At 38.8% G+C, this 15,002-nt stretch overlaps 1 protein-coding gene across 5 annotated transcripts in view; it reads right to left on the reverse strand.

The window, feature by feature from the left end:
• The window catches only part of SLC25A14 (solute carrier family 25 member 14), a 33,216-nt gene that overhangs the window by 3,267 nt on the left and 14,947 nt on the right, over positions 1-15,002 (reverse strand). For all 5 annotated transcript variants that reach the window (XM_059680367.1, XM_059680369.1, XM_059680368.1 and 2 more), the window contains 3 exons: positions 14,541-14,636; positions 7,078-7,202; positions 6,219-6,354 (listed from right to left, as the gene is read on the reverse strand). In XM_059680367.1, coding sequence (XP_059536350.1) covers positions 6,219-6,354; positions 7,078-7,202; positions 14,541-14,636 — 357 coding nt within the window. The remainder of the gene's footprint in view (positions 1-6,218; positions 6,355-7,077; positions 7,203-14,540; positions 14,637-15,002) is intronic.

Consider the following 15,002-nt stretch of genomic DNA (forward strand, 5'->3'; position numbering starts at 1 on the left):
TAATCATATCATAAGGTATATAAACGTCAAATCATTATATTGTACACCTGAAACTAACATAATATATTGTATGTCAACTATACTTAAACTGAAAAAAATGAGCACTCGAGATAATTATCCATACTAAGCATTTTTTGGAGCAAACAGCAACATAAGTAGGGCGTTATTTATGAACGCATAGTGATAATATACTTCCCCCAGTGGATTATGAGCAAATGTCAAAGGTCTCAGCAAAACTGATGTTGAAAAATTGTGAAAATCAGCAAGAGTAAAGCCCAGATGCAGATAACCTAGAACCATAGATTGCTAAAATTACAAGGGACCTTAGAAATACAATCCAACCCCATCACCTCTCACGTAGAATACCACAATAAACCTCCAAATTGGTCTACAATCTCCACCTGGAAGTCAAAACAAACTTGTAAATTTTTAAACAAGACAGTGTCACTTTCCTGCTTAAAGCTCCCCAATGACATCCCAGTGGAATTCATTCTAACTGCAAGTTTTCTGTGATGACATTTAGGATCCTACATAATTTAGCCCCTCCCTCTCTCCAGTTTCATTTCCTACACTTTGCCCTTCATTTACCACACTCAGGCATGCCAACCTTATTTTTAACCCTTGAACATGTCCAGCTCATTCCCAACTCAGGACCTTTGTACCTGTTCCTTCTTTAATGCAATACTTTTCTCTCCAATCTTCACATGGCCACCTTCTCATCATCAGACCTCTGCTCAAATGTCAACTCCTCACAGCCTTTTCCTAGCTACCCTAGCTGAACTAGATTCCCATCATCATCATCACTGAGTCACTAGCTCATACATTCTGTTAGTTTCTTCACAGCATTTACTTCTATCTGAAATTATACTCTTTATTTATTGTCTGTCCCTCTCCAGGAAAGCATGGACTGTGTTTGTCTCATTCACCATTATATCCCCACCACCTAACACTGTCTGGCACAGTAAAGTTTCTAACAAATATCTAAGTAAATATAGGGTGCCCAAAATAATGTATGCATACACTTTGAATAATTATAAAGGCTGTGTTTATTAAAATACATTTAATTTTCAAAACAGAGTTATCAGCTGTTAAAGTGTGTAAAAATTTTGGGGGGAATACCCTGTATTTGTTGAGTGAATGGATATACAAACACAGAGTCTCTAACACTTCCATGAGCCATCTCCTTATAAAGCTCCAAAATATTGACTAACTTCTTTAGAACATTAGTATTAGGAGGCATATTTTTTGGCTTGAGGCAGTTGTATGAAAACAAACAAGAACTTTTATATAGATAAACAGAAACAACATTATGCATTCATTCAACAAATAACTTGCTGTAGATAAAATGACAAATAAGATGCACGCTGTCCTGCCTTCAAGGAATTTACAGTCTACTGAATGACAGATATTAAATGTAATTACAGAGGGGAAGGGTTTGGGGGCTGGGTGAAAAATGGTGAAAAGATTAAGCAGAAAAAATATAAGGCATGGCAAAAGTAAGTTTACAGTTATGAGTATACAAAACATAGTTTATTCTTGTATTATAGTTTATTAATAATTGTATTACTTTCCATACAAATAACTATAAACCTACTTTTCCCACCCCGTATATGACACAGACACAGACAATAGTATGGTGACAGCCAGAGGGAAAGGGGGTGGGGGAAGGTAGAAGAGGGCAAAAGGGGGATAAATGGGGATGGAAAGAGACTTTACTTTGGGTGACGAGTGCATGATGTAAAAGTAAAGCCCAGATACAGATAACCTAGAACCATAGATTCAGACAATAAACACACAAATAATAAAGAGCATAATTTCAGATAGAAGAAAATGCTGTGAATAAACTAACAGAACGTATGAGATAGTGACTCAGTGATGATGATGGGAAACTAGGGCAGATAATATTTTATTGAGTTGTACACTTGAAACCGGTATGGTTTCATTAACCACTGTCACCCTAATAAATTAAATTTAAAAAGAATTAAAAAGTAAAAGTAATTAAAATAAAATGAAATGAATGTGATATAGCCATATGATGGGATATTATCCAATAAAAAAATGGGCAAAGGACCTAAATAGACACTTTTTGAAAGAGGACATAAGGAAGGCCAAGAAACATATATGAAAACATGCTCAAAGTCACTAATCATCTGAGAGATGCAAATCAAAACAACAATGAGGTACCACCTCACACCTGTCAGAATGGCTATCATCAACAAATCAACAAACGACAAGTGCTGGTGAGGATGCGGAGAAAAAGGAACCCTTGTGTACTGCTGGTGGGAATGCAGACTGGTGCAGCCACTGTGGAGAACAGTATGGAGTTTCCTCAAAAAGTTAAAAATGGAACTCCCATTTGACCCAGTGATCCCACTTCTAGGAATATATCCCAAGAAACCAGAAACACCAATCAGAAAGGATATATGCACCCCTAATGTTCATAGCAGCACAATTTATTATAGCTAAGATTTGGAAACAGCCTAAGTGCCCATCAGCAGATGAGTGGATTAGAAAACTGTGGTACATCTACACATGGAATACTACGCTGCAGTAAAAAAGAAGGAATTCTTACCATTTGCAACAGCATGGATGCACCTGGAGAGCATTATGCTAAGTGAAATAAGCCAGTCAGAGAAAGATAAATACCACATGATCTCACTCATTTATGGAATATAATGAACAACATTAACTGATGAACAAAAATGGATATAGAGGCAGAGCAGCATCAAACAGACTGTCAAATGACAGTGGGAAGGCTGGGGAGGATTGGTGGGTGAAGGTAAGAGATCAACTGAAGGACTTGTAAATCCTATCTAATAAAGAGGCAATATGCAAATTGACCATCACTCCAACACACAAGATGGCTGCCTCCATGTGGACACAAGATGGCCAGCAGGGGAGGGCAGTTGTGGGCGATGAGGCCAGCAGGGGAGGGCAGTTGGGGGCAATCAGGCTGATAGGGGAGGGCAGTTGGGGGTAATTGGGCCAGCAGGGGAGCAGTTAGGCATCAATCAGGCTGGTAGGGGAGTGGTTAGGGGGTGATCAGGCTGGCAGGCAGAAGCAGTTAGAGGCAGGCAGGCAGGCAGGCAAGCGGTTGGGAGCCAGCAGTCCTGGATTACAAGAGGGACTGGACCTAAATGGGCAGTCAGACATCCCTCAAGGGGTCCCAGATTGGAGAGGGTGCACAAATTTCGTGCACCAGGCCTCTAGTAAAGTATAAGCATAACTAATGTACGCAAGACACTGGGAGAGGGGTGAGAGCATGTGCCGGGGGGGTAGGGGAGGCTGGGGGAAGGTCAATTGAAAAAAAAGGAGACATATGTACTACTATTTGTAATACTTTAAACAATTAAAAAGGAACAAAGTAAAAAAAAAAAGCAAATTTGAAAAAAGGAACAAAGTACTGATACATGTTATAACATGGGTGAACCTTAAAACATTATGGTAAAATGAAAGGAGCCAGTCAAAAAGGTCACATTTTCTATAATTCCGTTTATATGAGATATCCAGAATAGGCAACTCTGCAGTAATAGAAAGTAGATTAGTGCTTTCTTAGAGATGGGGGAGATAGGGGGAATATGGTTTCTGAGGTTATGAAAATGTGGTGATGATGGTTGCACATATCTGTGAATATACCAAAAGCTACTTTGAATAGGTTAATTTTATGATATGTGAATTAGACCTCAATAAAGATTTTTAAAAATATAATAAATGCTATGATAGAGCAAGTGCACTAAACTATGTACACATAACCTAGTTTAACAATCAGGGAAGGCCTTTATGAAAAAGTAACGAGATCTAAAAATGAGCAGGAGCTAGCCAAGTGAAAGGGACTTAGGATGGAGTGGGGGGGGGCATCTAACAAAGTATATGGTTTGGAAGAAAACTTGGAAATGAAAGAAAGTCAAGTACTAGAAATTGTTCAGTATATCTGGAATGCAGAGTAAAGGTAGGAAAGATAAGACTGTGGAAGTAAAAAGAGGTCAAATCATATAGAGCCTTGGATCAATGGAAATCCACCCAATGGTTTTAAGATGGAGATGACAGTATGAGGTTTGCAGTTGCTCATTTCTATGTCAGAGACAAATGCTTATTCCATTCGCCAAAGTGTTTGGGGACTCTTAGAGATAAAATAACAAAGTATGATGCTATTATATATCATAATAATATAGAGTGAAATTGTTTTTAAAAAATTTTAATAGCAAATAAGTGAATCAGTGAGTAGCTATAAGTAATTAAAGGGTAGTACGAACATGAAAATGTTTCCTTCTATACAACACAGGATAGTGGTTATAAATACAAACTTTGGAATCAGACAGGTCCTGGTTTAAATCCCAGAGCTAACACTTATTGGGTGTGTAATCTTGGATAAATACTTAGCTACTCTGAAACTAAAATCACTTTTATAAAATGGGAAAGATAATTAGCTATTCCATAACGTTGATGTGAGTTAAAGGATATATTATAGTGTGATACGTAGTAAACATTCAATAAACGCTAGCTATTACTAGATTATTGTACCTTCTATCTCCTCTTAACCAACCTTCTCTACTTATCCTCACTTCCTATGTGTTTATCTGTCTCTTCCAATTAGAATTACAGCGTCATGAAAGACAGGACTTTTCTGTTCACCAACCGAGAACAGTACCTGGCACATAAGACACAAACATTTTTGTATCGAATGAATGAATGAATGAATGAATGAATGATTAAACACACTCCTCAATGCACAACAATTGGGTTTTTGCAAACACTAATCTAGCAAACCCTCTTCTAGAAAATATTAAATCCAATAGGTACTTTGCAGTCCTGTACTGGATCTCTTTATTCCATTTGACATTAAATAATTACTCACCCCTCCTTGAAACTCATTACTCCCTTTGCTTCCATGATGTCTATTCTCTTCTAAGTTTCCTCATATCTTTTGAACTGTTACCTTTTTATGTCTTCCCTGAGTTCCGCATCTGCCAAGGCCTAAATAATTGGTATTTCTTTCCTTAGCCCGACTTTTCTCTCTACATCAGTGATTGTCAAGTGGAAGGATGAGCATATGAGAAACAGCAAGGGGGGAGGGGCTTTTGTCAAACTCTACTCCCCAGAGTCTAAGAATCAGTGCCTCTGTGAATCACTATTAACGGAAGGAATTTTTTTAACACTCCAGTGTGCTAGGAAGGCAATAATGTTGTGAATTCCTTTACCTGCTCTCCTTGGTCTCCCCCTCCACAGTATGCAACACCTATACACTACTGATTCCCAAGGCTCTTAGCTACACCCACGAACTCTCCTCTGAGTGAAGACTAATATATTCAAATATATCCACTGTATGTTCCTCAGGAACTTCAAACTAAGTGCTCAAAACTGTGATGTCTCCCACAAAACCTGTTCCTCTTCCTGTGATGCTCTGTTAATGAATGCTACCACATGGTCACCACTAAAATAATATGTAAGGTCTCATTAGGATATTTCCAAATATATAGTAAAGCACTCAACATATGAGTTATTATTATTCATGATGCCACCATCTACAGGAAACCCATCCCAAACTTCCAAATTGGACTAAAATTTCTTCCCACAGATCCCTGAGTTTTTCACTTACCAAGCTGTGTTATGTTTGTACACCCACTGAGAAATGCTATAATTTCTCTGTGCCTACTAAAATGTGCCTGATCTATAATGAAAAGTTGTTAAATTAAGCTGAACCACAGAGAAACTATATGGCAATATCATATTTTAGCCTCAAATTTCTTTTTTGTAGAAGTATTATCACCAGTGATTGTATCATACATAATTCATTTATGATATTTAGCTATCTACAAGAAGAACATAGTGGAAACTTTCAAAGCAAAAGTGTGAATAATAGCACAATGCTGAACTGAAACTGAGTACCAGATTTTCTATCACAGGGTCTCCGTCTTGTTTGAAATGTGCAAATGTGGGTTTCATTAAGTCCTTTATATTAATTGTACATGGTACTATTGATAAAAGTATCCTACAGTCACAAGCATCCAAATCGGAATAATAATAAGGACCACTAAGCATCAGCAGATTGCCAAGGACACAGCTTTTCTACCTGGAAATTACTCTGACAGCCTATTAAAATATACATGGTAACTCTTACATCTTCAGAATTATATGTAGCAATTAAGAATAAGGCTTGAAAGAAGGTCTAAGACACCAACGAAAATTAAAAATGCAATGCAAGCCCACAGTGTCCATACCTTTAAAATACCATCCAAAGTACCCTTGTAGAGGTCCACATGTCCCACTATTGCCCTCTGGTTCATCATGCGAGTTCGAACCACATCAACTGGATTAGAAGCCAGAGCCCCAGCCAAGCCACATGTAAAACTGGAACTGAAAAATGAAAAGTTCAAGTAAATAGACTGCCCTTCTTCCACTCCTGCCCCCTAAACAGAAATGAGAGCAAACTTAAATGTACAATGAGTCAGACTCATCAGATAAAACTTGGCACTTGCCCTTTCATTATAATCTAAAAAGAAAAAAAATATGTTCTAAAGAGACATCATTTAAAGTTGTCCTTTTCACTTTTCAAACTGAAACTTACACACCTTTTTTTTTTTCTTAAAGGGGGACAATTTAAAAGTATTGCAAGATTTCTAAACAGCAAGTTTCATACATCATATATTAGCTATGTAGATTTTTCAAAACACAGGATCATATGCCAAATGCATTTCAGTAGTAAAATATCATAAAAGTTGCAAGATGAAGAAAATGTAGGATGTGACTGGCAACAGTCTTCAGCCCAAAACTATGTTTTTGTTTCATAGGCCCTATACAATTTGACTTTTTCTGATTCTCATTGAGAAAAGTTTGCTTTCTGTTCTAAAATAAACCAAAGCAAATAACAGATGAGCTTATTAGATATAGAGGCTGTGTATGAAAAAATGCAAACACTGACAGAAATCTCACAGGCTGTTGTATTAGATACTGCCCTCAAGTACCAAAACGCCCATAGCATCTGGGATGTAGAATAAAGGTATCAATTCTACATGAGGATTTCAGTGAGATTTTTTTGTGTGCTGGTAATATGGCATGAGCACAACCTATCATACTTACACAAAGTGAGTTAAAATTGTGTCTCCCATCACCCCTGACAATATTAAGTGCTTCTTTGTAATATCGTAGACTGGTAGCTCTACTCCCACAACGATAGCAGCCCGCTGAGCAGTTGGAACGACACCCTACAATTAGACACCAAGAAAATACACAGGTAGTGTGGCATAAGTCCAAAAGTGAACAAAATAAATTGTGAGTTAAAAAGTGACAGAAAAATCCAAGTCTGGAGTACAGACATTACTCTTTCAAATCAATGCCTACTACTGGAACAAGTCTGTGAATTACTAAAAACCATTACATTGTACACTTTAAGATGGTGAAATTAATGGTATGTGAATTATCTCAATTAAGATGTTATAAAAAATCAAATAAAGCCATGAAGCAAAAGTCAGTGGGGATGTATCACGGTTAATTGATTTGTGGATACTGCACCACCCTTGCATCCCCGGGATAAATCCTACTTGTTCATGGTGTATGATCTGTCTGATGTACTGCTGGATCCGATTTGCTAGAATTTTGTTGAGGATTTTGGCATCTATGTTCATGAGGGATACTGGCCTGTAATTCTCTTTCATTGTGTTGTCTTTATCTGGTTTTGTATTAAGGTAATGCTGGCTTCATAAAATGAGCTTGAAAGTGGAATATATCCCAAGAAACTAGAAACACCAATCAGAAAGGATATATGCACCCCTATGTTCATAACGGCACAATTTACCATAGCTAAGATCTGGAAACAGCCTAAGTGCTCATCAGCAGATGAGTGGATTAAAAAACTGTGGTACATCTACTCAATGGAATACTACGCTGCAATAAAAAAGAAGGAATTCTTACCATTTTCAACAGCATGGATGGGACTGGAGAGCATTATGCTAAGCGAAATAAGCCAGTCAGAGAAAGATAAATATCACATGATCTCACTCATTTATGGAATATAATGAACAACATAAAGTGATGAACAAAAACAGACCCAGAGACAGAGAAATATCAATCAGATGCTCAAACCTCAGAGGAAAGGTAGGGGAGGGTGGGGGTAAGGGGGAGAGGTCAACCAAAGGACTTGTATGCATGCATATAAGCATAACCAATGGACATAGACACCAGGGGGTGAGGGCATGAGTGTGTGGGGGGGGCAATGGGGCGATAAGGACACATATGTAATACCTTAATCAATAAAGAAAAAGAGAGAGAAAAAAGTCAGTGGGGAGAGAAGCACTTCCAAGTTTAATTCACAGAATTTTAGGATATGCAGAAAGAACACACTAGGATGCCAGCAAAGGTATGCTGCAGCTAGGGAGAAGGCCAAGGCAAAAGCAATACTTCCTTATAAATCCTCCTGGGATAATACTACCAGAGTTTCACTCAATAGCATATTACAGCTCACATTATAGTGCAGGGCTGCTAGAGCATTAACAGTCATATTTTGAAGACTACTGACAAGAAAATACTTATGATATAACCTTAAAGATGGCAACACATAAAATTACTATTGTACTATTCTAACTTAGGGAAAAAGGTATGTGCACACACCAAATTTTTGTAAAGGATTAGAGGGAAATACACCAAAATATTTTTCTTCATCTGGGATTAGGATAACAGACCAGTTAATTTTTATTTTTATATCTATCTATATTTTAAAAATCACAATGAATGTTTTACTTTTATTTTTTAAATTTATTTATCTTTATTGTTGAGGGTATTACAGATGTCCCCATTATCCCTCCACTTTCTTTCTCCATCTGGTTCCCACCCCAACCCAGGCCTTCACCACAAATGTTTTACTTTTATAAGTAAACTAGAGGCCCAGTGCATGAAATTCGTGTGTGTGTGTGGAGGGGGGTCCCCTCAGCCCAGCCTGTACCCTCATGCAATCCGGGACCTCTTGGGGGATGTCGGTTTAGGCCCGATCCTAAACTGGCAGTAGGACATCCCCCTCGCAATCCGGGACCACTGGCTCCTAACTGTTCGCCTGCCTGCCTGCCTGATTGCCCCTTACTGCCTCTGCCTGCTTGCCTGATCACCCCTAACCACTCTTCCTGCCTGCCTGATCACCCCTAACTGCTCACCTGCTTGCCTGATTGCCCCTAACCGCCTCTGCCTGCCTGCTTCATTGCCCCTAACCACTCTGCCTGCCTACCTGATCGCCCCTAAGTACTCTGCCTGCCTGCCTGATCACCCTCAACCACTCTGCTTGCCTGCCTGATTGCCCCTAACAACTCTGCCTGCCTGCCTGCCTGATCGCCCCTAACCACTCTGCCTGTTACCTGATTGCCCCTAACCACTTTGCCTGCCTGCCTGATTGCCCCTAACTACTTGCCTGCCTGCCTGATTGCCCCCAACCTCTTCCGCCTTGGCCACCGCTGCCACAGCTTCATCTGGAAGGTCGTCCGGAATGACGTCTGGAAGGTCGTTTGACTGTCTGGTCTAATTAGCATATTACGCTTTTATTATTATAGGCTGTGTTTAAATTTCATTGAAAATTGAACATAACATACTGTGGGGACAACTGCTTTCTGGAAGACCAGTTATATTATTCAATCATCTCTAAATTTCCTAACTCGCCCTAGCTGGTTTGGCTCAGTGGAAAGAGCATCAGCCCGCGGACTGAAGGGTCCAGGGTTCAATTCTGGTCAAGGGTACATGCTTGGGTTGCAGGCTCAGTCCCCAGTTGGGGGCATGCAGGAGGCAGCTGATAGGTGATTCTCATCATTGGTGTTTCTCTCTCTCTCTCTCCCTCTCCCTTCCTCTCTAAAACCAATAAAAATATATATTTTTAAAATTCCTAACTCAATGTATACAATAGAAGTAATATAGCTGTGCTGTCACCATGTTTTATTCTGCTGATCGGGCTGACTGGCCCAACAATGCCTTCCTCTCTGACCCGTCCATCTGCTCAACTCTGTTAGAAGATGACCTTTACAGAAGACTACTTTGGTGAAGACTGAGGCCCCAAACTGGAGTCCATGGGCTGAATTCAGACATGTTTTGGTTCACCAAACAGTGTTTCTAAAAGGCTGAATAAACTGTCAACATATAAAAAACCAGGACACTTCACATAGAAATGCAGATTTGCAGCTTCTCTTGCAAATCCAGAAAACTTGGCAACACTGAATTCACATCACACATGGCAACAATGAGTGCGGCAGGTGCTCTCCAGTTACCAAAGTCCCCACCACTCTATTGTCTTCCCAAAGCTGACATTAGTGCCAGTTACGCTTTATTGTCGTATTCATGTGGTTATTTCTCCCAATGGAGTAGGGAAGAAAGTGAAATGTTTCCAGTATCCATATTGTAATCAAAGCAGGGAAATAAAGCATAAACAAAGAGGACCATGTGTTTGAAGAAAAATGCAGACATATTTCTCTTTGAAATGAAAAAATAATTCTGTATTTAATATGCAAATAACATGTCCGTGTCAAAAGAATACATAACACAATGTACATGCCCGGATGATGTAAGTAGCCTGGATCATAAAAGTAGCTATGTTCAGTTCCTCAAAAAATTAAACATAGAATTCCCATACAATCCAGCAATCCCACTTTTGGGTATATACATAAAAGAACTGAAGTCACAGTCTTCACTCACCCATGTCCATAGCATTATTATTCATAAGAGCCAAGGTATAGAAACAACCTAAATGTCTATTAACAGATGAGCAGATAAATATACACAATAGACTATTACTCAGCCTTAAAAAGGAAATAAATCCTGATAGATGTGACAACATGAATAAACCTGGAGGGGCACTATGCTAAGTGAAATATGCCAGTCACAAAATGACAAAAGTATGATTCCACTTATATAAGGTATCCAGTATAGTCAAATTCATATAGACATAAGGTATAAGGTTGTGAGGAAGGGGAGGATGGGGAATTGTTTAATGGGTATAGAGTTCCAGTTTTGCAAGATGAAAAGAATTCTGGAGACTGGTTGCAGAAAAATGTACTCCACACAACTGAAGTTGAAATCGTTAAGATGGTAAATATTGTTATGTGTATTTTACCACAACTAAAAGTTTTAATTAAAAATTAAGTAGCTATGTTCCCCTGACCAAATCTTCAATTCTATTTATTGCTGTCTTTAGCCTTACTTTGTAAAAAAAATTCTAGCTAGTTCCATTTTCCGGTTTTAAATTGAACTAATCAAGAAATGGCACCCTGCTGTTATTAAAAAGCAAATCTCAAAGATCATTAATAGATACCAAGACCATTAGGTGAAAGGTTATTAGATAATAGGATACATGCATGATGCTAGAATATAACCCTACAGACTACTTGCTAATTGCCAATGGTGAAACAACTTATCTTTTACGATGGTGAGATCTAGTAGACATCATCTTACCAAGTAATCAAACTTGACATCACTAACTATGGAATAACTCAACATCATCTGCCTGTTAGTATGTTGCATATGAAATACAGTCTTACCCATGAACTTCTCTTACCAAAAACATTTAACATGAATCTAATCAAGCCAACAGACTTAACTTCCAGTTTACAGAAAGTACAGAGGAAATATGAGGAATCATTTTATAAGAAAGCTAGCCTGGACTCATCAATAAAGGAAATTTGAATATGGGCTGGATGTTAGGTATTAGGGACTTACTGTTAATTTTCTTAGGTGTGATAAGGGTATTATTATTATGTAGGAGAATGTCCCTATTCTTAAGAGATATATAATGAAGTATTTAGAGGAATGCCATGATGTCTGCACTTTCCTTTCAAATAGCTTAGCAAAAAGAAAAAGAGGAGAGAGAACCAAGATGGCGGCATAGGTTAACGCCGGAGTTTGCTGCTTTGAACAACTACTTCAAAAGTGAAACTAAAAGACGGAAGGGACATCACCCAGAACCACAGGAACGCTGGCTGAGTGGAAGTCCTACAACTAGGAGGAAAGAGAAACGCACACGGACACTCAGAGGAGGCGCAGTGCTGAAGTCAAATTCTGAGGTGCGGAGTGCACGGAGCGGGCTGGCGGTAGAGGGCGTGGTTGTTGTTTTCAATCGGGAGGGAGTCGCAGACTCTGAGCACCAGATCCGGGCGAGTCTTTAGGGACCCAGACTCAAACGGGAGAAGCGGGACTGTCTGGATTCGGTCAGAGCGAGGGCAGCTTTCTCTCCGAGCTTTGCAGCGGGTGCTGGGACTCAGAGAGGCAGAGCCCCTGGGGACAGGACTGAGAGCCGCCATAATTGCTCTCTCCGGCCCACCCTGTTGATCCTGTGCGACCCGCCCCGCCCAAGCCCTGCACACAGGCATTTGCCGGATAGCCTCAGGCAAAGGCTAGATTAGCACCTCCCTAGAGGACAGAAGTTCTCTCACTGCTGACACAGCTGATTCTCATAGCCACTTGGCCTGGAGGTCAAACCCTCCCTGGAATTAGCTACAACAATCAAGATTTAACTATAAGACTCCGAACAAAGACCACTAGGGGGTGCACCAAGGAAGCATAACAAAATGCGGAGACAAAGAAACAGGACAAAATTGTCAAAGGAAGATATAGAGTTCAGAACCACACTTTTAAGGTCTCTCAAGAACTGTTTAGAAGCTGCCGATAAACTTAATGAGATCTACACGAAAACTAATAAGACCCTCGATCTTATATTGGGGAACCAACTAGAAATTAAGCATACACGGACTGAAATAACGAATATTATACAGACGCCCGACAGCAGACCAGAGGAGCGCAAGAATCAAGTCAATGATTTGAAATGCGAGGAAGCAAAAAACATCCAACCGGAAAAGCAAAATGAAAAAAGAATCCAAAAATGCGAGGATAGTGTAAGGAGCCTCTGGGACAGCTTCAAGCGTACCAACATCAGAATTATAGGGGTGCCAGAAGATGAGAGAGAGCAAGATATTGAAGAAATAATGACAGAAAACTTCCCCCACCTGGTGAAAGAAATGGACTTACAGGTCCAAGAAGCGCGGAGAACCCCAAACAAAAGGAATCCAAAGAGGACCACACCAAGACACATCATAATTAAAATGCCAAGAGCAAAAGATAAAGAGAGAATCTTAAAAACAGCAAGAGAAAGAAACTCAGTTACCTACAAGGGAATACCCATACGACTGTCAGCTGATTTCTCAACAGAAACTTTGCAGGCCAGAAGGGAGTTGCAAGAAATATTCAAAGTGATGAATACCAAGAACCTACAACCAAGATTACTTTATCCAGCAAAGCTATCATTCAGAATTGAAGGTCAGATAAAGAGCTTCACAGATAAGGAAAAGCTAAAGGAGTTCATCACCACCAAACCAGGATTATATGAAATGCTGAAAGGTATCCTTTAAGAAGAGGAAGAGGAAGAAAAAGGTAAAGATACAAATTATGAACAACAAATATGCATCTATCAACAAGTGAATCTAAGAATCAAGTGAATAAATAATCTGATGAACAGAATGAACTGTTGATTATAATAGAATCAGGGACATAGAAAGGGAATGGACTGACTATTCTTGGGGGGGAAAGGGGTGTGGGAGATGTGCGAAGAGACTGGACAAAAATCGTGCACCTATGGATGAGGACAGTGGGTGGGGAGTGAGGGTGGAGGGTGGGGCGGGAACTGGGAGGAGGGGAGTTATGGGGGGAAAAAAAAAGAGGAACAAATGTAATAATCTGAACAATAAAGATTTAATTAAAAAAAAAAGAGTATATATAAATACATAAATAGATAAAGCAAATATGGCCAAACTTTAACAGTCATTTAATCCAGGTATATAGGTATTCATTGTTCTACTCTTTCCACTTTTCTGTATGTTTGAAATTTTTTTAAGAAGAAGTTGGGGGAAATTATAAAAGAAGAAAAACAGCGAAGTTTTCTTTTTTAAGAGTCTATTAATAGAATTTCCCATTCTACTCTCTGCATATTCTACTAGTAGTCTTAATACTAAGTGGTTAAAATAGGATAAATCATTATATGCAAACAACAGAAAAAGAAGTATGGATAGAAGACTGAAAGATAATAAGACAAAATGTTAAAAGTGATTATCTCTAGCTAGTGGGATTTGATGGATTTTTTTCTCACTTACATATTTTCTCAATATTTTACAGTACATCTTTTACCTTTAAAAAGGTTTAAAAAGGTTGTTTTAGGCAACAACTTTAGAACGTAAGCATTACATAGGTATCATAAACAGACATTGCTGTGTCAGTACAAAACTGGCAAAAATAGATATTGAAGAACTAATTCACTATGAATTTGAACAAATCAAAATGCTATCTCAAATAATGTAGTATCTTCTCTCACATACATAACCCCCAAACATTAAGTAGAAATAATAAAGACAACTGATAATTTCTGGTCCTTTCATAGGTGATAAGGAGCTTCTTACCTTATTTTTTAGGTTAACAAGAATCTTACACAATATAAGATGACAGTTCACAATTGTATGGCTTTATATATAAAAAAGTATTCATTGCAAATTCTAGAAACTGAGTATACAACAATATCAGGAAATTGTACTCACCCTCCACAGACCCTTGGTACCTTCTTGCTGGTATATATCAATGAAGCTGCCAATCATGCTGCCTTGAAACAAGCTTCCCTGAGCCTGCATTCGAATCTAAAATAAGAAAAGGTGAACATTTTGTTTTGGCTGGAAGAGCAAAAATGAGATATTTCACTCATTTAACATTTAAGAAAATAGTTTTTGGGGATTAAAGAAAAATCAGGCCCAGCCAGCATGGCTCAGTGATTGAGCATCAACCTATGAACCAGGAGGTCACAGTTCAATTCTCAGTCAAGGCACATGCCTGGTTGCGGCTAGATCCCCAGTGTGGGGCATGCAGGAGGCAGCCTATCAATGATTCTCTCTCATCATTGTTGTTTCTATTTCTCTCTTCCTTTCCCTTCCTCTCTGAAATCAATAAAAAAATTTTAAAAAATTAAAATGAACCTGCTATTATTATGAAGTTAATGACTTAAACTA

This window comes from Myotis daubentonii, chromosome X (assembly GCF_963259705.1).
Source record: "Myotis daubentonii chromosome X, mMyoDau2.1, whole genome shotgun sequence".
In the NCBI taxonomy this organism is placed as follows: Eukaryota; Metazoa; Chordata; class Mammalia; order Chiroptera; family Vespertilionidae; genus Myotis; species Myotis daubentonii.